The following is a 25,969-nucleotide window of genomic DNA, read 5'->3' as shown; positions in this document are numbered from 1 at the left end:
CAGATTTTATTTAGGTTTAAAGAAACAGGACCTTTAAATTGGGTTTTCGAATCTATAAAATAGGGTTTAATGTTTTTCAAAATGTGGAAATCAAGATTTTTCACTCAGATTAAACAGATAATCAAATAGAATCAGATATATGCTTGTCTGTTTTAATCATCATTGATATTGTTTTTCAAGGTTACCCCTAAAAATAATGCTTACTTCAGAAACAAGTTCAGTCTGTCCAGGTTGGTAATTGTACTGAGTTATTAACTGTACACAGTTTCCATAGGATCTAATGATCTCAGACAGCAGTCTGAGAATAGCTGACTTTGGAATCAATGGTCTAAAAGAGGGTGTACTACTCTCATCTGCACCACTTGGTGATGAGTCTTTTTCCTAAATCAAACATTTAGAAATTAATTTTTATTACTATTTACACAAATATTTGAGCATAAAACTGAATTTCAAATCTAAAATAAATAAACATCTGCTAACCCCAGTTTCATTCTCTCCCATTTGCTGCACATTACTTCCTGTTCCACAGTGAATTACCCAAGGGAAATGTGCACTGCCACCAGACTGGCCTTCAGATGCTTCTTGTAAAACCTCAGCTAAAGTCTGTGGTCCTTTTGTTTGTGAAGCTGTGTCTGAAAAGGTAACAAACCAGTTCTTATTCCACGCAATGCACAAACACAGAGATGTTTACTTTCAGATCAAGACTATGGTTAAAAAACAAGAACAAGTACTTACTATCTTTGGCATTTTTGTTAGGTTGTTCAGCTATCAGAGCATTGAGCAAGTCCCAAATAAAAGTCTTGATAGATGTGTTCACTAATGATTCCAGTTGTTTAGTTGGAGTACATTTCAGTATTTGTGGAGCATTAGGACCCCAGTACCTTGTTTCATCTTCATCTAGAACAATTTATACAGTACATATATGAATAAAATAATTTAAATTGGTTCAAATAAAACCCAATAATTACAGAATTTACTCAGATTAAACAGAAAATCAAAAAGAATCAGATATATGCTTGTCTGTTTTAATCATCATAGTTATTCATATCTTTGAGATATTTATCATAAATATTTTAATGTACCTCTTAACGATGGTGGTGGTAGAGCTATCTGTAAAGTATCTCTTGCAACTTGAGAAAACATTTCATGGTCTCGACATGCTGCTGGACCTAATACTCTCAGAACATAATGCATTTCTTTAGCTCCAACACCACCTTGACTGACACCTGACTGACATGAGCCAATACCTGCACACACATTACGCATAACCTGAAAAAAAAGTGATTATGTCAGATATTACTTTGTATTCATTCTTTATTAGAATTATATTGTCAGTACAAATAAGTATTTGCCATTATATATTAAAGTATGTTATCTTTAATGGTATAAGAAGTTTTATGTATTTAAGCATTTAATCAATTATCAGTTTCTTAAATTTACCTTTTCCATGCAGTATCTTAAAGAGACTGGCTCCTCCAAAATGTGTCTAAATATTAAAGTTGCTAAATTCAGAAAACCTTGGAAATTTGAGTCTAGAGTAAGTGTCAGAAGCCTTTTAGCACCACCTTCAGCCACAAACTTAACAGCATTGTGGTGTTGTCGAGTCATACGAAGAATAAGCCTCATTGCAGCATGTAGCGTATCAGAGTTGAGGGGTATACTGAGGTAAGCACTAAGGCAACTAAAAAAAAAAGATTTCAATAAACATTATTTCAAAATCTTGACAAAAGTCGACATATTCATATTTCACAATGAAATAAATATTTTTTTTTTAGTATGTCACATTATCTTTTTCTTTGTTTTAGGATTGCACCTGATAATTTTACCAACTATAAAATAATGTGTGAGCCTTACCTAATGACAGTTTCAATACTGTCTGGTGTTAATCCTGGTAAGTAATCATCAATATCTGATGGAACTTCAAATTCTTTCTTAATATCCTCTGAAAACAAACATTTTAAAGCTTTAAAAGCTTCATTAAATCTTGAAAATGTATGTGTTTGTTGTGAATTTAAAAAATTATAAAGTGTTTGGTAAAAATGACGTTTTCAGGACAAATTTTAAAAAATAAACTGTCCAGTTTATAAGCAATTAAACTATGGGATTAAAATTCATTAACTAATATCAAATAAATTTTTAAAAATTAAAATGAAACTAGAAATTTAGTACTACATGTAGTTAAAGGAATCCTCTTGATTTGAATCACAAATTGTATTTTAAACCAAGATAAAAAAGAGGCTATCATTTAAAAATGAGGAATAAGAATTCAGGTTTTGGCCAATTTATAGACCTGCAAATATTCTTAATTTGAGCCAATAGTTTTAGGTAGCATTTTATTTAACTATTTTTAAAATATAACTGATTACAAACATGGCTTACCAACTACATCTTCTTCTGAAGGGTTGTCTTTGATCTCCTTCTTTCCAGGTGGCTTTTCCTCTGCTGTAGGAATTGACAGCATGACAGGGCGTCTGTTTCCTGTTTCTTCATTTAGCTGCCAAAGTAAAAAGATATAATTATTGCACTGAAAAAGTTTTTCAAAATTACCACAAATACAGGTCCAGAAATGTTTCTTACCTGGATCATTGTTCCAAACTGAACAGTATACTTTCTCCTGCCTGCTTGAAATCTGTTCAACGAGATACAATATCTAACAAGTTACTCATTGAAATAACATATTTTCTGTAATGTAAGCATCTTTAATATGTATAAACTACTCTTTTTCCTTTCCAACAATATAATTAATTTTTACCTGACAAAGCTGTCTCCTTTCTTGTATGCCTCATCAATTGTTGCATTGTTGTTGGAGCTGTATTTACACCATCTACCACTACTATCATCAAACCATTTCCAAATTCTGTTCCCACCCTAAAAGAATTTGTTTTGAAGTAAGTATTAATGCAAATGTGCAATTTTTAAAAAGACAATTGCTAATTACAATAGACAGTATACCAAAAATATTTTAAAATCACATTACCACTGCAATCCTGGCTTGCATTTTTCTTTTTAGTGCCACAGAAATTTTTTCCCAGAGGTCAAGAAGAAGTAACATTGGTGCAAGCCATCTGTTTATGATGAAAATAATTACCAGTTAACTTAAAATGTATCTTTAATAAAACAATGGCTTAAATGAGTAGATCATTTAGTTAACACTTTCAAAGACAGTATTTTAAAAAAAATTTACTTGGGTGTTTGCTTAGCATCTGCTACTTGTCCAGGACAAAGCATTGCATCCCTGCTTATTTGGAGTAGATGAACAATTTGATTTGGAAGATTTACTCTTTGCATTGCCAGAGCACACGCTAGATTCATTTCCTGTTTGGATTCATTGATAGAATACTTTATTTAGCAGAAAGTAGAATTCGCCTTGTTCAGTAGTGTGATTGTTTTTGCATGTGTCATTAGATGAATCAGTAAAACAGGAAAGTTAAAATATTTTTTTTAAGATCAACTTAAACAGACTTTAATCAGTATAATGAAACAGCATTAAAAAGCAATCATCTATGACACATGCAAAGCATAATCTTTTGTTGTAATAAAATTAAGATCTAGCAATAAAAGGTTATTTTAAATGTTGCAGTGATGCCAATTTACCATTGGAATTTATGTATTGTAAAGTTGTGTTTAAAATACACTTTGGATCTATTTACCTCTGCAAGCAAACTTAAAAGATGAAGTCTGGTGGCAAACTTTTGGGCGCTGCTTGATCCCTGCATTGCTTTAAAGTTCAGATCTTTAGCATAAGATGTCATTTCTTCACAAAGCTCACATAGCTGAGAAAACAAAATACATAAGTGTTTTAGAATTATCAAAAAAGTACTGATGAGGAAGCGATTATTAGATCAGACACTTACATCTTTGCAGAGTGTACCAAGGGTCTGTCTTTTCCAATCAGCCCCATTGCGAATCATAACCACGATTAGAAGATCACAGACTCTATAAACAGTTTCAGGTAGAGTATCCAACAAGTTGAGACAACCTGCAAATTAAAAAATGCATACGATTGACAGAATAATTAAAACTATTGACACTAAATACAACTTCCAACCTACGTTTTAGTAAACAAGACAAGTTAAGTCATTTATGATGGTAGTTATTCAAGTATTAATGTGACTAGCAAATCTAGTACCTGGGAAAATATTAAAAGTGAATTCATCCAAAACTGTAGTATCTAATGGCTCTTCAGCTTCTTGTTTCTCTGCAGCTTCTTCTGACTTGTCTTCTTTATTTTCAGGTTTAGTCTGAAAATCATTGCATGGATTAAGTCTATGAATGTCACTTGTACCTAATCTATACACTTTGACTTGTAAAAGAACTAAGAAATATTTACTGGTATAGTCTAACCAACAACTGTAATCTATGCTATCTTTAAAAGCAGGAAAATTTCTAACAAAGTATTTAATACTAATAAATATTGCATTTTTTAGTTCATTTATACGCTTTATTGTGGATAGCAGAATCTTCAGCTAATTTAACTAGACCACTAAAATAACATCCAGCACTGCTTATGGCTTAAAATAAATTCAGATAAATTAAAAATGCAACAGGTCTATTCCAATCATATTCAGTGACCATCAAAACTTAATATTTAGAAAATCCTAATAGACCTATGGATAAATTAAATATTTATATATACCTGGTCTGTGGACATAACTGCATTTTCTCCTAAAGACATTGCTATGGCTCTCATCATCTGAACTTCATCATTCAGTTCTAGATCCATTGCACCAGCTAATGGCTGCAGAGTACAGAAAAAGATCTTTAAGAACAACTGTCAGTGATTTTTCTACCCTATTTTTTCAATGATATAACCATGCTGTTCAGCACTTCATAAGTTAAAACTGTGTCACCAATTCTAGCTATGTAAATCCCAAGGAGTAGTAAGTGCAAACCTAGCAGTTATGTCCAATTAACTACTAAGACACAGATAATGCTAAAAATTCAGAACTTACATTTTGTGAAGTGGCAGGAATAGTGTTGGTTAGAATGTAGTCGGTTGCCTGTTCTAAACTAGTGGTGTTATTAAGAGCAACTGTTGCTTGCTCACGAGTAAATCCCATATCCATTAGCTATCGAATAAAGAAATCAAATGTAATGGGAAAAAAATTAAACTTAGCACGTAGCTAATTAGTTTTTTTATAACTCCTGAAAAACTAGAAACATTAAAATTGTGTAACTAGTTTTTGTTTTTGCTATGCAAACTATATAAAAATATATTTCAGCAAGAAATATAAACAGATTTCTTTTTAAAATGAAAATTATGAAAGAATAGTAATAATAAAACAAAAACTAATAGTAATAAATGTATCTCCCAAACAGTAGATATAATAATAAACTGACTCTTACTTGTTGAAGATGGGCTTGATTTATCATTGTTTCCAAGGGTCTTCTGGCAGTTGTGGAAGCCAAAGTTGCAGCTGCAGCTGCTGCACCATTGCTGACACCAGATGTTCCAGCTCCACTTAGGTCAACAGCTGAATCACCACCTGATCCTGATGGGGTTAGCTTTTCTTTCTCAAGAAACTTCTATAATTAGGACAAAAAAATTATATTTCTTCTTGCTGCTGCTATTAAACAATAATATATTTCTCAAGTGAGAAAGAAATCTTACCTTTATTTTAGCTTCACCATCAATGATATGACACAGAATAGTTAATATGGATTCAGACATGCGACTGCCATGAATCAACAGAGGTTTCTTGTTCCACAAATTCATCACAGAATTAAAAGCAGCCTTTGAAAATAAATGAGTGGGAATATAAGTTATTTCAATACAAACTATGCATTTTCTCATAACTGAAAAGTAATTTTGCCAGTAACTGAAATACTTCTATAACTTAGCATTTTCACATGTACAATTTATTTTGTAGAGAGCCAAATGACTAGTTTAATTATACTTAAATAATAATGTAATTTCTGTGGGTTTTTTTAAGTGGTTTACGATGGAAAATGCTTACTTTCTGAGTGCTTATCAAGTATTGTACTGGGTTGAAAGGTGTAAGGCCAGGTGCTTTATCCTTTGAAGGTAGTGTATGAGGTGAGTCTAACACAGCTTTGGGGTTGATCATTTTCTCTACAAGCGTCAACCAGGAATCCAAAAATTCACCAGTTCCTTCTGTAAAAATACATTGTTACTCTTTAACATTCACTACTGTCTAATTATTTATACCTGATTTAGTAAAAAGGTATTTGTGTTAATAAAACTAGTAACTTAAGTACTTTCAAGTACTGTCTTGACAGTTTTCTCAACACTAAAATCAAATTTTAAGCTTAAAAAAAAATTCCATCAGTATCTGTCTAAGGTCAACATAAGAAAATCAGACATATGCTTGTCTTTAAACAATCATCATGTGGAATAAAAAATGTCATGTAAATGGTAGTTATAAAGAGTGTTTACCAGGAAGATCTGCATGTTCAAGTCCCTCAGACAAGGGCACCTTACCATCAATAGATAAGGCCCATGAGAAAGATCTGAAATATGATTGGAAAAAAAAAAATTTTAAGAAACAAAAACTTGACAAACATTTTGAAGTCAAAACTAATTTTAGCATCATGGATAACAGCGATGTTTACTGATATTTTAATTAAATTTAAAATTTAATGCTACTTTCTCCATCAGTTTTTTTAAATAAGCATCACAAAACATCAGACATATGCTTGTCATTTCTTCATCATTTAGAGAAACATGGCTGCCTTTTTTTAATATAAATTATATCTAAAAACAAAAGTATCAAAGAATTTTGGTCATGTGAAGTTATATTTAATACTTAATAGAATTGAGACTTGTCTAACTAAAACGATGATAACAGATTTTTAAATACAATGTTTTAGTGCCACTTTTCTCTTCAGCTTTTTGGTAGAAAACATCACAAATTATCAGACATATGCTTGTCTGTTATTTGTTCATCATATAGAGAAACATGGCCATTTTTTTAGTAATATTCTAATGATGTGTAGATTTTCTTAAGCAATGTGTCATTGTATCCTATTAGGGGACGGCATTGTCAGGCATGGCTGCTAACTCTATTAATCCTGAGTTTGGACCATCGGGCGCATGGGGCTCGTTAGCTGGAGACAGAAACCCAACTAGGAGAGGAAAATTCTAGCAAACACTCCTACAAGGAACAATGCCAGGTAAATGAGGTAGCCTAAAGAAAAAATTCGATGTTATCAGATAGTGGACTAGTTAAATACAGGAAGAAGTACTGAAGATGCTGGACATATTGGAATTGAGGAAGTTGATCAAAAGGACACTAGTGGCACCCAAATAATCCATCTAGACTAAGGGTCAGAAAAACAAGGAGATTAGAAATTAGACTGTCATACTGTCAAACTATAACTAAGATTACAGATTTTTTAATAGACTGTTTGAATGCCACTTTTCTCTTTCAGTTATCTTGGTAAAACATCACTTATATCAGACATATGCTTGTCTGTTATTTGTTCATCATTTAGAGAAATGTGGAAACTTTTAAAGTTCAGAAAAGCATTGTGTTCAAACATTTTGCATTCACAACTTGAGCAACAAATAGGTATCTAAATCCATGTGTATCCATTATGTATTTTGTAATGAGTTATTACAATCCAAGCATTTGTTATGAATGTTTGTTATGAATGATGTCTATTGTATAACTATTATAAATATTTCAAAATTCTACTTTGTAAAGCCACATTCTCTTTCAGTTCAGAGAGTAAACATCATAAGATATCAGACATATGCTTGTCTGTTATTTGTTCATCATTAAGAACTATGGCCATACATAGCTTAAAAAATTAATTATCTCAATAAAATTAATGATTAGTAGATTGAAATGAATATACAGCTTTAAAAATACTGAGATGCTGTTGCTTTTTTAAAAAGAGTAAATACCAAGTGGAATGTGCGTATACTCACATGTTTCTAATTACAATGATCAATAATCAAAATTTTTGTTTATACATATTGTGCTATATCATTTTAACGTTATCCCTAAAGATTAAAACAAGCTGCCTTATAATATATTAGAAACCTATTTAAAATGTAAAATTCACATCTAATCTAGATACCACGACTAGAATCAACTGTTTATTAGATCCAGACGTTTAGTTAGCTTGATTACAAAAATTTGACTAAATGATAATTTCCAAATTCTCTTTCAGCTTTTAAGTCAACATCACAAAATATCGGACATATGCTTGTCAAGTTGATTCATCATTTAGAGAAAATGGCTCTTAAAGAATGAGTACTTAATAATAGAATCCTGTTAATTGTATCTAACTTACAAGTACATATTTCTGTATTATTCTTTTAACCAATATTTTATGTACCGATGACCAATAAAAAATCAATATACTTGAACCTGCCTATAAATGGTGTATTTGTAACAGATATTTCATCTATTTCTAATGTATGTAAATACTTCTAAAAAGATGTGTTTACAACTACTGAATTAAATGTACAGGTACAGGTAAATGAAATATGCCTCAAGTATAAAAGTATTTCCACTTTGTTGTTAAAATCAAATAATAAAATTAATATTAAAATGACATGTAATAGAATACAACTTTTCTTTTTTAAAGTTTTTCAAATGTCACTTTCTCTTTCAGTTTTATTTGTACAAGTCAACACTAAATATTCAGACATATGCTTGTCTATGTTAGTTCATCATACAGAGAAAATTGTGACTAGATAATAATGAAGGCATAATTCACTAATGACTTACAAGGTATAAAATTATTTTTTAAATGTGGAAATAGAGATCTAGCTATTATCTAATCAACGTAAAAGTTGTGTATTTTACTGCAGTTATTCATAATAAGATAAAGCTAAATGAAATAAATAAAAAACATTTTCATTTAACAAATATGTATAGCTCTTTATAATGTGTAAAAGTTTTTAACATACAAAATGATTTTTAAGACACTTACTGAAAAAGCGCAGCCTGACCTCCACACGCGACAAACTTTTGTAGCATCAAATGGTAGGGCTGTTTTTTCTCATCAAATAGCATGGGAGCAGTGAATCCAGCAGAACAAACAAGAAATGTCATTCTGGGGGAGGGATGAATTAATCTGGATTTTTATTAAAATCTTTAAAGCTTTTATGTTCTAGCCTCATAAAGAGGCTTATTATTCAATTTGTCAGATTATTAATTAAAGAATTAATAATTCTGACATGCTCAATATGTAAATTTATGTATAGAAATTATGAATAAAACTGACCTTAATTTAGGCTGTGGTGCACATGGAGGTGGTTGGAATGACAAGCCTCCAGCAAGTAATTTAGTCAGTGCTAATGCCACTGCCCTAGCTGCTGGGGATGGAATAGGGGGAGTAGGTGGCGGCTGCTGGGATCTACGTTGTCTCACAGGTGATCCAACACATAGTTTAACCAAAAGCACAAACAGTTCTGAGAGCGCTCTGCCTAATCGAGATGAAAGGGTCAGTAGTGGCTTCAGCTGCCTTAGCTGTGCCTGCATGGCAGGAGACAGTTTTTTCTTGGCATCTTTGTCATCAGATCCAGTTCCCAACCCAATGGGCCCAGGCAATATATCTGATTCAATTGAAGTTGAAGAAGTTGATGTCACTACAGTTGCAAGTGGGTTCAGATTTGGGGGAGCTTCAACTGTTACTGCTTGAGCGGCTTCTGGTAAACGATCGCTTTGATTCTGAGCCAAAGGACTTAGTTCTGATGTGTCCATTCTTTCTTCCCCAGTAGTTAAAGTTTCCATAGCAACACTCACTCCATTGCTTCCCATGTCTCCTACACCCCGAGATAGTCCTGACTGTTCTTTTTTATCTGTTTTACTTTCAGAACTTTTCCCTTCCTTTCCAGATTCTGCTTCAACAGTTTCACCATGAGTATCTTTGCTCAAAAGTTTTTCCAAATCAGCTCTCCCAAAGGAACAATCAGCAGGCAAGTAATCCTCATTGCAAAGGGCAAGCAGAACTGTGCTTTCCCACACCAGTGAGTTATATAAAGAGCTTAAACCTTTTAATACTTCCAGTCCAAGATCGGAGCCCCAGTTGTCCACTGAAATGGTGCGAATGTCTGTCTGCAAGTTAAGACGAATCTACTTTTAATTTAAAGTAGAATCAATGCTCATTTTTTTTATTGTTTTAAGAAAACCATGTGGGGTTTGCACAAGCATCTAACTCAGATGTATACAAATATGTGTACATTTGGTACACAAATAGTAGAGTCAGTTAATAAAAAGCTTTTTTTACTTTCAATATTCAGAATTTTAATGTGTCATTTTTTAAAGAGTGAAGTTATTAATGTAGCAGCATGTGGCATTCACTACATGGTTTTCTGCCTTAGATATGTTTACATTTACTAGCTTAGCAAAAATTGAAATGAAACACACTTCAGTAAAGTAGTAAAAAAAGTGAGAAAAAAACCATCAACCTAATTATCATCATGCTTATTCAAAACAACTTTTATCTTACTACCTGGAAATAAACTGACAAAGTAATACTTTTCTTACCTAATTTATTCATTTTATTCAAAATAACTCGTCATTGAATTTATTTAATTTTAATGATAATTAACATTCAAAATTCTATTTTGTAAAGCCACATTCTCTTTCAGCTCAGAGAGAGTAAACATCATAAGAAATCAGACATATGCTTGTCTGTTATTTGTTCATCATTAAGAACTATGTCAATACAGAGCTTAAAAAATTAATATTCTCACTGAAATATTTGTAGATTGCAAAGAATATATAGCTTTAAAAATACTGAGATACTGTTGCTTTTTTAAAATGAGTTAATTTTAAGTAATTAATCAATATGTGAATTAAAAGTATACAAACATAAAACTAAGCTGCCCTATCAAATGGTAGCTTTAAAATTAAAAATTCATTATAACCTGTTCCCCATAGATGCAACTAAATACATGGGGGGGGGGGGGGGGGGGGGGAGATAATCAGGTGCTTTCATTTCATTTTCAACAAATTCCAATGTGTTAGGGTCTAGCAGAAAATAGTATAGATAGACTTAAAATCTGGTATTCTTTAAAAGCCACAACACTTTTATGGAGACATATTCAGTTCACAACACAGACCCAACAACCCATGCCTGACATGACATTGGGGGGATGGAGCGGTGTTTGTTACTTGAAAATCAAATCAACAAAAAGTACCAGGTAATAGTGCTTAAATTTTAGCAAGTTAAAAGTAAAATTTTGGAACAGGAAATGAAATGTACCAATAAAAACTTCAAATTGATAGCAATTTTACAGCAAGGTAAAACAACTGTTAAGTTGAAGCATGGGTGTCAAAATCATAAAATTATAGGACATAATAGATGTGGGTAGCTTTGTTAATGTAATGCTACAGTATTTCTGAAATTTATATATAGACCCTCAAATAGTTAGGTTAGATTCCCTCAAGACAAATATGAATGGGAAGAAGAGTCTCCATTAAAAAGGAATTGAAGGTTTTAACAGGTATTAAATTTATCAGCAAAAAGTTTTTGCTATGGAAAGAAAAATATACATTACCTGTCCCATTCTGCAGACATGCACAAACATCATTATATATGCATGGGCAGCAGCCAGGGCATGAAGCAAAGGAGTGGCAGTTGGTGAGAGAGTGGCATCTGGAATATGAGCACAGTTGGCCAATTCATGTAGCAAAACAGATCCCCCAGGTGGCTCCAGAGGATTATGCAAGGGCTCAAGCCTCTGAAGCACCTCATGCATTTGAAGTAGACCTTGTTTGATCACTTTTGACTCTCTGGACAATGTCTGATATGAAAAAAATGATAGTGAAAACTCTATGCAGAATTAATAGTTTTGTTTAAAAATAATTTTAAAAAAAGAGTAATCCATAATCAGTGCCACATTTTTACTTTGCCCCTCCAAGCAACAACAAAAAACCAGACCCTCTTCTCCACACCCCATTCCCTAATGATATTACCTCAGCCTTTAACCCCATCAAAACAGTTTTTGTTTGTTAAAAATGAATCTATTTTGAAATATTTACTGAGCTGTCTACATTGAGTATACAAGTTTGACAAAGTCTTTTAAAAATACAAAATAATGGCTAGAAATAAAATTTTAACTTCTTTTTAATGCAAAAGCATGTCATCACATTTTCTGAACCCCCTTCCACTTCATGGTCCAATTCCTAATCTGCCCCCTAGGAGTGTGATAAACTAATAATAGATACTCACAAGAACAGATTTACAAGCACTAGAAACAGCCTGACATGCTGGAGAAGATGGGAAATCAATGGGCAAGTTTGGCAATCCCAAAATACTCATCAGTGGCTTTAACCCATTTTGTGCAACAAATTCCTTGCAATGATCATCTGTAGAGTTGTTACTAAGTATTGCTTCTACAAACTTCATCTGAAAATAATTTGAACACATTTTTTTTTTTACAAAAACACATAATAATCCAAATATTTAAATAATCCTATTGTAGTTGTATATTGCATTGTAGGCTATATACATATTAGAGATATCAATTTTGATATCTGTTTAAAAGTTACAAAGCCATAATTATTCTTGCACTGATTTATCTTATGATACCATTAGGCAATCACAAGGTTCAAAACAATGCGACTAGCACACACAAAATGTGTTATAACCATTATTTTGGTACTTACAACATTTAAAACATAATCCATCAGAGGAATAGCTTGTCTTTCTTGTGATCTAAGAAAAAAAAGGCACTTTATAAATATATTGTTAACAGTTCTAATAATTAAGATGAGGTGTTTAATTATCAAAAGTTCATCCAACCTATCTCATATACAATCATTTGTGCCTGTTATAAATATTTACTCTAATAACTCAAAGTCAATTCTTGCCCTTGCTTAAAAAATTTAATACAAAGACTAACTTGGAACAAAAGCACGACTGACAAAAACGGTTCAGGGGATCCAAATAAAATTAATCTTACTCTACAAACTCCAGTATGTAAACAGCCAGAATCTACTAAACTAGAGAACAATCAGTTCTAAAAGGAAAAGATGTATAACAATTACTAACTGCATAGGATCTTGCTGAGATGTAGAAGGAACTGTTTGTTTTTCTTGTGTACTAATAACATGAGAAGTTGGTGGGACAGTAGAGGACATTTCTACTTCTTCATCCTCTTCTTCATCTGAGGAGGAAGCCTCGTTAGACTGGGGTGACCTTACACTTGACTGAGCTGCAGTTTGATCTGACTTTGGTTGCTGCTTCTGACAAATGAAGTGAGGGTCTTGGCCCATGGAACAAATCTCTTCCAAGAGCTTAAAAAACAAACGGAAACACTGAGCATCATTAAAAAAAACTATATCAAAAAGCAAATTGAATACAATACATGCAATTTGTGTTTTTATTACAATAATGCCCATAAATACTAAGCAGAGTAACAAAATTCAATAAATCCGTCAATTAACTAATTTAGAGTTAGTTATGCCAAAGGTTTTCCTCTCAGATTATTATGTCAACAAATAAAATTAAGACACGTGCTTGTAAACATCAATGAGGAAAGCTCTAAAGTCTAATTATCAAAAACTAGCTTTGAGTGTAGTCTTTCGATAAGTAATGAAATGTTTACATAACATTTTAAAAATATATATTTTGACAAAGCAATTTCCAAAGAGGTACCTTGATTATTGCTTTTGTAGCATCAGTTCTAAGTGAGGGTTGATGTCTCATTAATTCATCCATAGCATTACCCAGATTGCTGGCTGTATCACCTAAAAAATTGAAAGAAATTAATGAGTATCACCACAACAACAAATAAACCGGTAGTGATCTCCCCTAAACTTTCTCGAATATTCTTATATAAAACAACAGGGGATGGTAACTGGGGATATAGTTATGATCTTTAATCCATTTTAAATACTGAAACTTTTAAAAATAGAATAGAATCTCAGTAAAAAACAATTGCGCACCAAGCGAACGCCTAATAAAGGTGTGTATAATAGTGCGCAATAGTATTAGTACTTTATAAATTTACATTAGTTTTTTGAGAAATCGGAAGTAGCGTAAAGTACTACTTCCGGTCAACGGAAATTACTCAAAATTTAACAGAAGGTAGAGAATTAGATCTTTTACTTACATGTGAAATTTCATTTATCTATCTGAAATAGTACTCAAGTTATAGGCTTTTGAAAAATTCAAAGTAGAAAAAGTACCACTTCCGGTTATCCGAAATCGCTCAAAAGTTGATACGGATCTACGATTTTGATATAATACTTGTATATGAAATTTCATCAACCTAGCTGTAACGGTACTCAAGTTATCGTGTTTACACACGGACACACACACACACAGACACACACACACGGACACACAGACATACGGACAAGATTGCAAAATTATGTTTTTCCGTATCAGTGAGATGTAAAACGTCGAGATTTGCAAAAATCTCGATTTTTTTTTTTTGCACGATTACAAGACTTTCTCTATACTTCGTATATACGAGAAAGTAAAAAAACTACATAAATAAACCGGGAGTGATCTCCCCTAAACTTTCTCGAATATTTTTATATAAAATAACAGGGGATGGGAACTCGGGCTATAGACATGATTTTTAATCCATTTTAAATACTTAAAGTTTTAAAAATAGAATAAAATCTCGTAGACAAATTAATTGCACACCAAGTGAACGCGAAATAAAAAAGCGCATAATAGTGCGCAATATTATTAGTACTTTTAAAATTTACATTAGTTTTTTGAGAAATCGGAAGTGGCGTAAATTACTACTTCCAGTCAACGGAAATTACTCAAAATTTAACAGAAGGTAGAGAATTAGATCTTTTACTTACATGTGAAATTTCATTTATCTATCTGAAATAGTACTCAAGTTATAGGCTTTTAAAAAATTCAAAGTAGGAAAAGTACCACTTCCGGTTATCGGAAATCGCTCAAAAGTTGATACGGATCTACGATTTTGATGAAATACTTATATATGAAATTTCATCAACCTAGCTGTAACGGTACTCAAGTTATCGTGTTTACACACGGACAGACAGACAGACACACACACACACAGACATACGGACAGAATTGCAACGCCCAGTTTTTCAAACTGGATTACGCATAAAACCTCTTAATTTTGATAAATCTGGATTGATAATTTTTGCCCGATTAAAATAAGTCCTCTATACTTCGGATGTGATGAAGGACTGAGGTGTAATACGGTAAAAATTGTTAAAATTTCAATTGATTTTTGTGCACGATTACAATACTTTCTCTATACTTCGTATATACGAGAAAGTAAAAAGGAAGTTTTTTTAAAAAAAAGGGCCATAATTTTTCGCTTTAATAGAAATATTTTCCCCAGCATTAATGAAAGGATCAGTTATTTTATCATTTATATTTGGCAATATAGGTTTGAGGAGGAAATAGTGAATATGGAGTCATGTAGAAATAAAAATGAAATAATCATTCATAAATCCATACTTGAATCTTGACTATTTAATATTTATTTTTCTCTCAGATTAATTATGTCATCAAACAAAATGTGTAAGACACGTGCTTGTAAGCATCATTGAGAAAATATTTACTGAGATAAGTTAGCACAGGATATACTTGTTTATAACTTGTTTTGGAAATGTTTCAGGGGGAAAAAGTTATATCACAGGATTTTAAGCACTCTCCATGGACTCTAAATAGCTAATAGGGATAAAAATATGAATTCTAAGAAGTCTGCTGATCCTTCTTAGGCAGAAGTCTTCAGTTTACTTACAAAGTGGGCTCAAATATTTTGAATGTCCTCACCAGTATTTATTTTAAAAATACATTTTAAAACAATTGTGATTTATACTTGTATTCCTTTTATTGGGCGTTGGGAGAGGAAGTCAGCTGAACAGGTTGGTACTATTTTGTGAATTAATAGAATTTAATAACTAGTTAAGAGTTGTTTTGGCAAAGGTTTTTCCCTCAGATTATTATGTCATCAAATAAATTTTAAGACACGTGCTTGGAAACATCAATGAGAAAAACCTATTAAACTAGCCTAAGAATTTAAGATTGTGTGTATTCTATATTCTTTCCGAGATATTTTAAAGAGCTTTTAACAGAGTTTGTATATATTATATTGCTAAAGTCATGTTCTATTTGGGAATATCCTCACCAGTGCTTAAAAATTATGTTATCATAAAGAGTGTTTGCTGAATTAGTTGGCAATAGGATAAGCAATGTCAATGAGTTTATTAAAAACAACCAATGAAGTTACCAAATGTGTCTGAACTTCTCCTCCTCCTCATAGCAGGTAAATAGTCTGGTGACAGGAGTACTTTAAAAAGACGATCAAATGGTTTGCAAGCCACAAACGCTTCTAAGCCTCTTGCATTAAGACACAGTGCACTGAATACATTAGGTAAAGCAGCTAGGACCTCTCTAGTTGCTGGCACCTAAAAGAATAAAGATGACAGATATTACACTTTACCTATTGGTGAATAGACTATACATTAGTGATAGTTATGTCAATTAACAGCATACACAAATAAGCAGATGCAGTGAATGCATGTTAATGCCATTCAAAACTATTGTGCCATAATTTTCAAATGGGCATTTTTGTTAGAAATTATTTTCAACAAATGCAAGTAAAAGACTTGGTTTTGTTATGTGCTTTACTTTCCACTTGGACTAAACTTAAGCTTCAGACTATAAACTGAGATTTTAAAGAATTATATGGTCCTACATAGGAGGCTTGTGTTAAAGGAAGTGACCACTAGTCTTGGCCACTTAAGAGTTAACATAGTTGCCTTTACCCATTTTTCTCTCAGATTAAGTATGTCAGCAAATAATATCTAAGACACGTGCTTGTAAGCATCATTGAGAAAAATGACTAGAGCCAAGTTAGTCAATTACTAAGAAAAATGATTTGGCAGTTTAACTTACATCTTTAATTAGTAAGGCATGTAAAACTACATCAGTAAGGCCTTTGTCTTGCAGTGAAGACAAAAGAGATGGTTCTTGAAAGACATAAACTGTGACCACATCAGTAGCTAAAAGGTAAGAAATTATACTATTCACTAGTTTGATGAGAAACAAATTACTAGAGAAAAACAATCATTAATATCTGTTTTTAGTAATACTGTTTACATTGTAAGGACATTATTTAGATGTATTATAAGAGGGAAAATTATTAAGAGAGATATAAATTTTAGGTACAGCATTAAGGCAACAGCGTAGCTAATATAATTAAGTATTTAACAGACTAAGTGTGTGAAAAGCCAATCAGAAGCAGTAATTAATTTCACATAAAAATATAAGATACCAAGAATTAGTCAATAAAATTAAAAGAAAACTATTACTTAAAAAAAACTTCCCAAAATAAAACTAAATCTCTTACCAAGTAAAAACAAGGAAGGTCCATAATACTCTGCATTACTGATAATGTGTTTGAGAGATTTTGGAAGTGAACCATCCATTACTGAAAATTTAAGAAAAATAATGTACATATTAAACATAATTTGAATGCTTTAAAGTTGATATTTCCAAGACAAGTGGGATTTTTTTGTGTGCAAACTACTGTGATTTAAGTGAATACAAAACATTTTAAACTTACAATGCCGTATGCTTTCTGCAAAGGATAAGTCTGGTATAGCTTTTTTCATAAAATTGAGCATTGACTTAAGGAGTGCAGCTCTTTGGGCAAAGCAATGTCTTCCTGTGAATTTAAGTAAGTATATAAAAATATTAAAATTACAACTAAACCAAATTTCTTTACATTGCATCTTTACCATACATGTAAACGCAGTATAGAAAAATTACCTTTAGGACAATTTGTACTTCCTTCTTCGACACTTTTATTAATGCTAACAGTGGCTGATTGCTGCAAAGTGGAATCTACACCTACTGATGAAGAAGTGTTTGCTATGGGTGTTTCTGAATTCTGTACAATTGACTCTCCATCTTCAGTTAATGAAGTATCCATTGGCACAGACGAGGGTGAATCAGCCATGGCATCCATGCTAGTTTCCCTTCTCCTGTGTTTTATTACAAATGGCTGCTCTATTCTGCAAATGTTCACTTCATGCTAGAAATAAAAATGAATTCAAAATAGAACCTTTTTTCTGACTTGTTATAAAAAAAAAATTTTAAGTATTTTTTTTGTACACCAACCTCTAGTCTATTGATGAACGCTTGTAAACCTCCATGAGCTTGAAAGGCAGCCATGTCCATATTGGTAATTAAATCAATCACACGTACTGCCCGTGTCACAAACTGTTTTAAGTAAAATTAGATTAGTTAAATGATGGCATTTTGTTTTTTAAAAATTGAAGGAAATACAAGTTTTAAAAGCTCTTTAGCTCTTACTGTGATGTGTTCTTGACCATCTCCATACCAATTGATAACCTTAAGCAATGACTCCATCATGCCACATGAAACAAGGGCTTCAACACCTGACATAAATAAATGTTTCATATTTTAAATAAATGAAATAAATATAAAAATACATAATTGAGCAAATTAAGCTTGTAACATAATGCTTACCATTATCATAGCTTGCAAGGTGGTATAGAAATGAGAAAAGTGATGTTGCATATGTCTGTGTAAATGGCTTTAGTTCTGGATCTGCAATAAGAGTATTTTCATTACGTGAGATTAATATAGTTGCAACTAAATTATTATTTTTTGGATATTTGATACACAATACAACATTAGCCTAACCATTTTAAGAATAAGTTACTTGAAGTTTGAGTTTAAATAAATTTCACATACCTATCATATGCTGAATGCATGTCCTAACCAAAACTGGTAAAAAGCCATGGTATGAAGAAGCTCCAGTAGCATCAATAATACTGTTTAGTCTGAAAGTATTTCTAAATACATTAATTCTAGGGACATAGTCAACTAAATTTTGTAATGTTTGGAAAATACTTTCATATTAAGAAAATGCTAAGAAATCTGCTTAATATTTTTATTACCTGGGGTTTCTTTCTATGTGTATCACAGATGTTAATGTTCTTAGGGCTGCTGATTTGATGTCCTTAAACAATGGGGGAAAAAATGACACATATAACATGTTATCTTGACAAATTGTAAAACATATGTTATCTAGACAAATTGTTCAAGTACAATCAGTAAATGATGTGTCCCAATACGTAGGTTGCATGTAGTACAAAAGAAAGCCACAAGCAAACTTTCTATGCACTACACAACTAGCACCTACAGTACAGAGGTAGAATACTTTAGCACACTTATGACTCAAGCACACTCTATGAACAGCCAATAAGGTTGTTTGGGCAATGGATGTTGTTAGCTTAATTCAACAAACTAACACCACTTATTTACCCAGAAGTGTGGATCTAAGGGAATGTGCTTTTACATGTTACTATGTAGCATGTTTATATAATTTCCAGGATACAAGTTGAAAGGCGATGGTTTGAAATCTTAATATAAACTTTTATATAAACAAATACAGCAATTTTTTTGCCCAAAAGGTGAAAGCAAAACAGAATCATTTGCATTAACAGGGAGGAGGGGTTTAGGAGCCTATTTAGAGATCAACTTATTTTTAAAGAATCTATTCCAATCTCAATTACTTATTTAAAGGTTTACAGTAACATTAAAATACGTTTTATTGTTTAACCATTTCTACATAAAATCTTAAAGATTTTACATATGCTGCATTTGTGTGGTTTTATTTTGAAAACTTTTCTTATAGTAGACGAGCACAAATGATATGTTTTCAAAATTTAAGCAGCCAGGTGTCTGGGAGCATGATGGTGAATATTAAAAAAAAATTAATTGTATGTGTTAACGTATGCATTCATTGCATTTTTTTTAAAAAAAAAAAACACTATTCTACAAAACTTATTTATAGAACACCCATTTAAATATTTAGTGTCTAGATGAGTATCATGTTACTTTACTGAAAATATGGGATGCATAGTAACAAAAAAAACATGAAATCAAGTATAATGAAAATCAAAGCCTCTTTTCATACAGTACATTGAATGAGATGTCCCTATAAGCAGGTAGCATGTAGTAAAAAAGAAAGCCACAAGCAAACTTCCTCTGCACTACACAACTAGCACCTCCAGTACAGAGGTAGAATACTTTAGCACACTTATGACTCAAGCACACTCTATGAACAGCCAATAAGGTTGTTTGGGCAATGGATATTGTTAGCTTGTATAGCTCACATAACCACTTATATACCCAGAAGTGTGGATCTAAGGCAATGTGCTGTTATAGTGGTCAAAGTTAACAATCGACTTTAAAGTGAAATGGTAGTGTTAAAATGTTCATAATACAATAATAAGGGATACAGTTAGTTGAAAGTAAATCATTATCTTTGTTTTAACTGGCAAGCATTGACAAAGCTTTCATTCAACTACAGGTATAAACAATGGATGAGCTACCTGACAAACATTCATACATGGAACATTATAAAAAGAGGTTACATTTTGCTTAAAAAAAATTCTTATTGTACTGGTGAGACAAAATTTCAAAAACATATTACAAGAAAACAGCTTAAGGACAAACAAAAATAGTTAAGTAAATGTATTACTAAATTAACTCTCATAGCTATCATACAAACATAAATAATAAGTTTATTTAGTCAGGTTTACAAGAGAGCAGAAGAACTATTGTAATGTTGATACACATAATTTTTTTTTCAAATTTAGTTTATTTGCAAACTTTATGTACTAACTGGATAGGTTCTAGAAATAGTCTGAAGCTTTCAATTTTAATGCCTGAAGGTTTCTTTTTAAACAAACCAATCTTTGTTTTTGGCTACTAATAAAGAAAAACATATTTAAGTCATAAGCACAGCCTCTCTAAGGTATATGTTTAATAAAACATCTAATTAGTTATGTCCCAATATGCAGGTCGTATGTAGTATATAAGCTACAAGCAAGCTTTCTATGCACTACACAACAAACACCTACAATACAGAGGTAGAATACTTTAGCACACTTATGACTCAAGCACACTCTATGAACAGCCAATAAGGTTGTTTGGGCAATGGATGATGTTAGCTTGTTGAGCTCACATAACCACCACTTATGTGCCCAGAAGTGTGGATCTAAGGCAATGTGCAGTAAAGTAACATAAATGAAACCATATATTCAAGCAAAGACTTAGTTTTTCTTGCTATAATAATCTCATGATTACTCAGTTCAAGAAACGAAACACTCATGATAAATTTTGTTTTGTTGAACAATTCATGTAAAATTAAAATACTTACAACTAAAGCAGAATCTTTTATTTCAACAATGTCCACTAACTCCTCAATTAATCCTGGATATAATATGACATTCATATTATCCTGTATTGCACTTGAGTAAACTGGAATGAAAAAGAAAAACCACTTTATCAAAGCAGTGATAACTTTTTAATAATCAACTGTTTAAAAAATTTGAATTGCTATGCTTAAAGACCAAACAAAAAAGTTTTCATACAGACATAACTAAAAAATCAATTTTTTTTCTCTTTGTTAACCTTAAGTGAGCAGCAAACAGGCTTAAGTATTTCATGATTACTAAAAACCTTTTTTATTTCTGAAGTAGGAAACTAATAAATATTTATAATTATAATCACTTGGCTTATTACTTGGTAAATAAATGTGATAAAAATTTATAAAAATGATAAGTGTTTTAATTTTGATACTAAAAATATAGAAATAAAACGTGTCCCTATATGCAGGTTACATGAGTACAAGAGAAAGCCGCAAGCAAACTTTCTATGCACTACACAACTAGCACCTACAATACAGAGGTAGAATACTTTAGCACACTTATGACTCAAGCACACTCTATGAACAGCCAATAAGGTTGTTTGGGCAATGGATGTTGTTAGCTTAATTCAACAAACTAACATCACCACTTATATACCCAGAAGTGTGGATCTAAGGGAATGTGCGGTTATAATGCTTGAATAAAAAAACTAATGGTAAAAATCATTTTCAAAATTGTATAAAATTTATAAATCAACATTAAAAACCATTTCCATTTCTGGTATATAATGCTTATTCTAATAAAACATTGAAAACATATATCCACAGAAAAAAGACAAATCTTTAACATACAGCAATTTAATATTAAAAAAATTTAAATAAACATACATACCCAAGATTGAAATAGCCTGAAGTCTTGCCTGGACACAGTGTACACGAGCTTCATAATTTGAGAACAGACATGCCAATCGTATGTGAGTAAACAGCAAAACCTAAACAGAAATAAATTTTATAATGTGCTAGAGCGTTACATGGAAAACATGTTTACCTAATGATACATTAGTAGGCTAAAAATAGATAAGTAAATTAAAGTTACAAACCTGTTTTTCTAATGGAACATCATACAAATCTAATATATCTTCCATAATCTGGGATGGCATTCTTCCAGTCTTGTCTACATTTTCCATATGTATGCTCTGAATTATGGTTGCTGTACCCTGTTTAAAACAATTTTGTAAGTGACATATACAATGACAAAGTTTATAAACAGAAACAAAAAAGTGCAATGTATTTGTAAATAATATAGTATGATATATACTCACAGATGGAAATTTTTTAAAGTGTTTATCTTTATCCTCTTTACTCTCTGTGTAAAATTCAAAGTGCAATGTTGTTGCACTTAGTGGAAAGCTCTACAATAAAAAGTTAAAATTTAATCCTACGTTAATACAAAAGAGTAGTTTTTGACAAAATACACGCAACAGGTTTGGACAACATATTATTGCTGCTAACATACCTGAAAACATCAAGTTTTTGGAGAATGTGTACTTAAATATAATGATACAAAAACATGAAAGAGAATATTTACTGTATGTTGAATATATCTTAAATTTTTCAATGCATTATAACTACTTACCCCAGAAGGAAGATCTTGACAACATTCTGCAAGACCAAATCCATTTTCTTTTCCTCCCCAACTCTAGATACATAAACATCAAAATGTTATAAATTAAAATAAAGCAATTAGTTTTGATACATTTACAATTTACAGTTAAAAGTGAATGTCATTTCTTTAAATAAATATTTACCTCTGCAAGATGAATTAACCTCTGAATGAGACCTTGTCTTTTTTCAGGATTCATCCGAGAAATAAAGTTGGACCGCTTACTGTATTTTGAAAAAGTTTAATAAAAGCTGGCTACATAAAGCATCAATTCAAGGAATTGTAAAAAAAATGAAAAAAAAAAAGGTTATAATGTGTAAATTAATCTCTACATAAAAAGTTTTGACTAATTTACAAGGTAGTACTGTACAATAAACTTATGTAAATTAAAAAATATTTGATTTTTCAAATGTGAATTCTAGTTTTACCTGAAAACATAGAGCAAGTTTAGCACATAAAGCACAGTACTCATGTCACATGAGGTAAGCAAAGTTGTTAAGTGATCCATCGAGTTGTAGAGATGTCTAGAGAAGCTGTGCTCAATCAAGAGAGCCGTAAATCGTAGAATTTCAAGGAGTAGCTTTTTAAGCTGCGAACACACAAAAAAATATTTAATTTCTGTGCTATTAACTAAATTCTTAGAAGTAACTTTAACTGGTAGCCTTAAAATATCAGTAAAGACTATATTGATTTTATTGTAAATAAGATGTATTGTTATAAATTTTTGATGGTGAAATAAAATAAATTTGAAACATTATTACCTGCTCACTTCCCCCCAGGTCACAGTGTAGTGTCCACTTCTTTTCATTTTCTTTGTTGCAAGATTTTTCCAAAAATGCATCAAATATATCTAGAATATCAGCCCAATGATAGAGCTCGCACTGCAGAGAAATAAATTGGAGTAAAGAATCATCTAATGCCAATTTAACACAACAAATAACTATGTAGTCAAAAAAACTTTAAGCTTAATTTAAAACACATTTTTGTGGTACTGTTCAACTGTTGTCTCTATTTTTATATATTTTAAAACTTTACCTTCCCATAAGTCCATGACTTAATATCTTTAAGTTCTTTATAGAGGTCATCAGGAGATAAACCTTTCAGTTTGTCAATCAGAACCTTGCAATCTGCAGGCTATAAAATGAATTGCACAGCAATATAAAAATCTATACATGGTATTGAAAAATTACTTATTATTTAATTAGAATACAAGTTTACCAACTAAAAGTGTAAACCTCCAAAGACATAGAAGTACTCACCACCTCAGATGAGGATTTCTTTAGTTTGGATCTGTCAACTTTCATATTGGTATCATGTGTGTGACCTGAACGGAATTTTTTTTTAATGTATGGTGAAAGGTAATCAAGCATAAAAATTTTAAAGACTGAATAGTACACAGTACATTATGTTCCAACTTTTCTCCAAACTTTCATTGCAGTGAAGTGGTGAACCTTTATCATTGCAGCATTTCATAAAAAGTTAAAATTTAATAGCTAACAGTACGCTTCATTTTTTTTAAGAAAAGAAAATAAGTAGCCTAAATTTTTCTGTAAGCTTGCCTACATTTTGTAGTCTATCATTTTCATTGTTTATGATTTTAACTCTTGAAGACCTAACAATGCACTCAGCAGTCAAGAGGCCGGCCTCCAGCACCCATTATAAAATTAACAATAATTAAAGTATTTATGCTAATTAAATACTAATCCGATCCATGATTTTTGTAGAAAAATGGATGTACTATGGTTTCTAATGAATACAAACTGAAGAAAAGTAATTATTTCTTATCATTAATTTTCCCAACAGAAGCATATTTTTTGCCTTAAAAAATCAACTCTTTAGGCCTATTTTCTTCTTTAAAACTAATTATCTTTCTTCAATAAAATGATTAGGCTTACATAAAATTTAAATTAATTTATCTCAGTAATGTGTGGGTTGTAAAGGGTTGTAAAAGATATGAGCAGTTTTGCTGCAGTGGTACTGAAAAAAATTCTGGTAAGACGTGAAAATAATTAAGGGCTTAATGAGTTAAAAATCAATAGAGGAGGTAAATTTTACATATCTTTTTTTTTTAAAGTGACTACGCGGAATGCTCAAATATTATCAAAATTCCCTAGAACGCGTTCTAAAAATAAGTATCAGGAAAACTATTTAATACTCCATAAATACATAACTAATAAACTCTAATAGGCCTATAGGTCTATTAATAGATAATCTAAAACTTTTTCATTAATAGGCTATATTATGTTTGGAATTATGATATATTTTGTCCTGTTGTAAAAAAATAAAGCAGTGTTTATTTCCTTTGGGTTTAGCCGTCTACTGATTGAAAATGCCTAAAATTTTGTTAGCTAACACATTGAGAGTGGCAATCAGTCTTTTGATATTTTATTTTTTAAAATTGCAAAGGTTGCAATTTTAGAATCTTTTTTTTTTTATCTATTTAAAAATATTATTTCACAATTTCCAAACATTGCTTGTTTGGTTGGCAGGGTCACATACGTTTTAGAATGAACATAAGATCATCTGTGATGTCACCTCCCACCACCCCCATCCAAGCCAATTGAATAACAGGGACTTACTTCAACTGGTTAATTTTGTAAGTACAAATATGTCTACATCTAGACTTAGATCTAGTACCACGCATGCCAGATAGTTGAGATAGCTATAAAAACACTTAGGCTACTTTAAACTACTTTACAAAAGAACAGTTTGATCACATTATATTTATCATCTGACCTATTTTTTTTGGCCGCGTTTGCGCGGTTCGCCCCGCATTACACGTAAGGCCGCCTTTGCGCAGTTTGCTCCGCATTACGCTTAATCTTTACCCTAGGTGGCACGCGATCTAAAAAAAAAACATCAGGACTGCCCGATTTTTTTTTCGTGGTAACAATTTAATGTTGACATAGATCTAGATCGAGTTTAAGTGTATTTAGATCTCTATATTATTTCAACACCTAAGAGTCTAGTACTTGTAAAAAAACAGTACAGTGTAGTGTCAAGGAAAGTTTGTGAGGTCAGATGATAGTCCTAGATCTAGCAGCAACCTAGCTAAATCAAACTGTCCTTTAACCTTTAGGCCTAGCTAACTAGCAAGCGTGATAGTAGTAGATCTAAGTCTATATTATTTATCCTTTAAAAAAAAATTCAATTTGCTTGAGGGGGGAGGGGGGTGGGAGGAAGAG

The 25,969-nt window shown here is 31.6% G+C and overlaps 1 protein-coding gene and 6 non-coding genes across 17 annotated transcripts in view; all 7 read right to left on the bottom strand.

The window, feature by feature from the left end:
* Positions 1-25,969, bottom strand: part of LOC131930632 (E3 ubiquitin-protein ligase HUWE1) — a 43,706-nt gene that overhangs the window by 16,427 nt on the left and 1,310 nt on the right. For 3 of the 11 annotated variants that reach the window (XM_059287209.1, XM_059287215.1, XM_059287210.1), the window contains exons 2-48: positions 24,044-24,108; positions 23,820-23,918; positions 23,546-23,665; positions 23,213-23,373; positions 22,930-23,008; positions 22,758-22,820; positions 22,444-22,533; positions 22,222-22,338; positions 22,014-22,113; positions 21,134-21,234; positions 18,864-18,925; positions 18,658-18,746; positions 18,430-18,510; positions 18,253-18,338; positions 18,058-18,159; positions 17,707-17,971; positions 17,501-17,602; positions 17,285-17,365; positions 16,831-16,937; positions 16,163-16,340; positions 13,585-13,676; positions 12,979-13,223; positions 12,594-12,642; positions 12,157-12,333; positions 11,483-11,728; positions 9,202-10,052; positions 8,908-9,051; positions 6,398-6,471; positions 5,958-6,115; positions 5,612-5,734; positions 5,347-5,526; positions 4,953-5,069; positions 4,637-4,738; positions 4,130-4,241; positions 3,855-3,979; positions 3,651-3,773; positions 3,185-3,339; positions 2,978-3,065; positions 2,753-2,868; positions 2,578-2,629; positions 2,380-2,494; positions 1,855-1,963; positions 1,441-1,681; positions 1,083-1,269; positions 736-897; positions 481-632; positions 205-381 (exon numbers count right to left, since the gene is read on the bottom strand). In XM_059287209.1, the coding sequence (XP_059143192.1) occupies positions 205-381; positions 481-632; positions 736-897; positions 1,083-1,269; positions 1,441-1,681; positions 1,855-1,963; positions 2,380-2,494; positions 2,578-2,629; positions 2,753-2,868; positions 2,978-3,065; positions 3,185-3,339; positions 3,651-3,773; positions 3,855-3,979; positions 4,130-4,241; positions 4,637-4,738; positions 4,953-5,069; positions 5,347-5,526; positions 5,612-5,734; positions 5,958-6,115; positions 6,398-6,471; positions 8,908-9,051; positions 9,202-10,052; positions 11,483-11,728; positions 12,157-12,333; positions 12,594-12,642; positions 12,979-13,223; positions 13,585-13,676; positions 16,163-16,340; positions 16,831-16,937; positions 17,285-17,365; positions 17,501-17,602; positions 17,707-17,971; positions 18,058-18,159; positions 18,253-18,338; positions 18,430-18,510; positions 18,658-18,746; positions 18,864-18,925; positions 21,134-21,234; positions 22,014-22,113; positions 22,222-22,338; positions 22,444-22,533; positions 22,758-22,820; positions 22,930-23,008; positions 23,213-23,373; positions 23,546-23,665; positions 23,820-23,918; positions 24,044-24,088 (6,600 nt within the window). In that variant the 5' untranslated portion in view covers positions 24,089-24,108. The remainder of the gene's footprint in view (positions 1-204; positions 382-480; positions 633-735; positions 898-1,082; positions 1,270-1,440; positions 1,682-1,854; positions 1,964-2,379; positions 2,495-2,577; positions 2,630-2,752; positions 2,869-2,977; positions 3,066-3,184; positions 3,340-3,650; positions 3,774-3,854; positions 3,980-4,129; positions 4,242-4,636; positions 4,739-4,952; positions 5,070-5,346; positions 5,527-5,611; positions 5,735-5,957; positions 6,116-6,397; positions 6,472-8,907; positions 9,052-9,201; positions 10,053-11,482; positions 11,729-12,156; positions 12,334-12,593; positions 12,643-12,978; positions 13,224-13,584; positions 13,677-16,162; positions 16,341-16,830; positions 16,938-17,284; positions 17,366-17,500; positions 17,603-17,706; positions 17,972-18,057; positions 18,160-18,252; positions 18,339-18,429; positions 18,511-18,657; positions 18,747-18,863; positions 18,926-21,133; positions 21,235-22,013; positions 22,114-22,221; positions 22,339-22,443; positions 22,534-22,757; positions 22,821-22,929; positions 23,009-23,212; positions 23,374-23,545; positions 23,666-23,819; positions 23,919-24,043; positions 24,109-25,969) is intronic. The other 8 variants (XM_059287216.1, XM_059287219.1, XM_059287212.1 and 5 more) reach the window with 7 other exon arrangements.
* Positions 7,676-7,747, bottom strand: LOC131930641 (small nucleolar RNA SNORD27). The gene has a single exon (XR_009384144.1). It is a non-coding gene; the product is annotated as a small nucleolar RNA SNORD27 (small nucleolar RNA).
* Positions 10,563-10,636, bottom strand: LOC131930638 (small nucleolar RNA SNORD27). Its single transcript, XR_009384142.1, has one exon. It is a non-coding gene; the product is annotated as a small nucleolar RNA SNORD27 (small nucleolar RNA).
* On the bottom strand, positions 19,028-19,259 carry LOC131930642 (small nucleolar RNA SNORA53). The gene has a single exon (XR_009384145.1). It is a non-coding gene; the product is annotated as a small nucleolar RNA SNORA53 (small nucleolar RNA).
* On the bottom strand, positions 19,900-20,129 carry LOC131930644 (small nucleolar RNA SNORA53). The gene has a single exon (XR_009384147.1). It is a non-coding gene; the product is annotated as a small nucleolar RNA SNORA53 (small nucleolar RNA).
* LOC131930639 (small nucleolar RNA SNORA53) lies at positions 20,758-20,986 on the bottom strand. The gene has a single exon (XR_009384143.1). It is a non-coding gene; the product is annotated as a small nucleolar RNA SNORA53 (small nucleolar RNA).
* Positions 21,575-21,808, bottom strand: LOC131930643 (small nucleolar RNA SNORA53). The gene has a single exon (XR_009384146.1). It is a non-coding gene; the product is annotated as a small nucleolar RNA SNORA53 (small nucleolar RNA).

This window comes from Physella acuta, unplaced genomic scaffold (assembly GCF_028476545.2).
Source record: "Physella acuta isolate Inbredline_101_S28 unplaced genomic scaffold, ASM2847654v3 ptg001810l, whole genome shotgun sequence".
Classification (NCBI taxonomy): domain Eukaryota; kingdom Metazoa; phylum Mollusca; class Gastropoda; family Physidae; genus Physella; species Physella acuta.
This window is presented reverse-complemented; position numbering and strand designations above follow the sequence as displayed.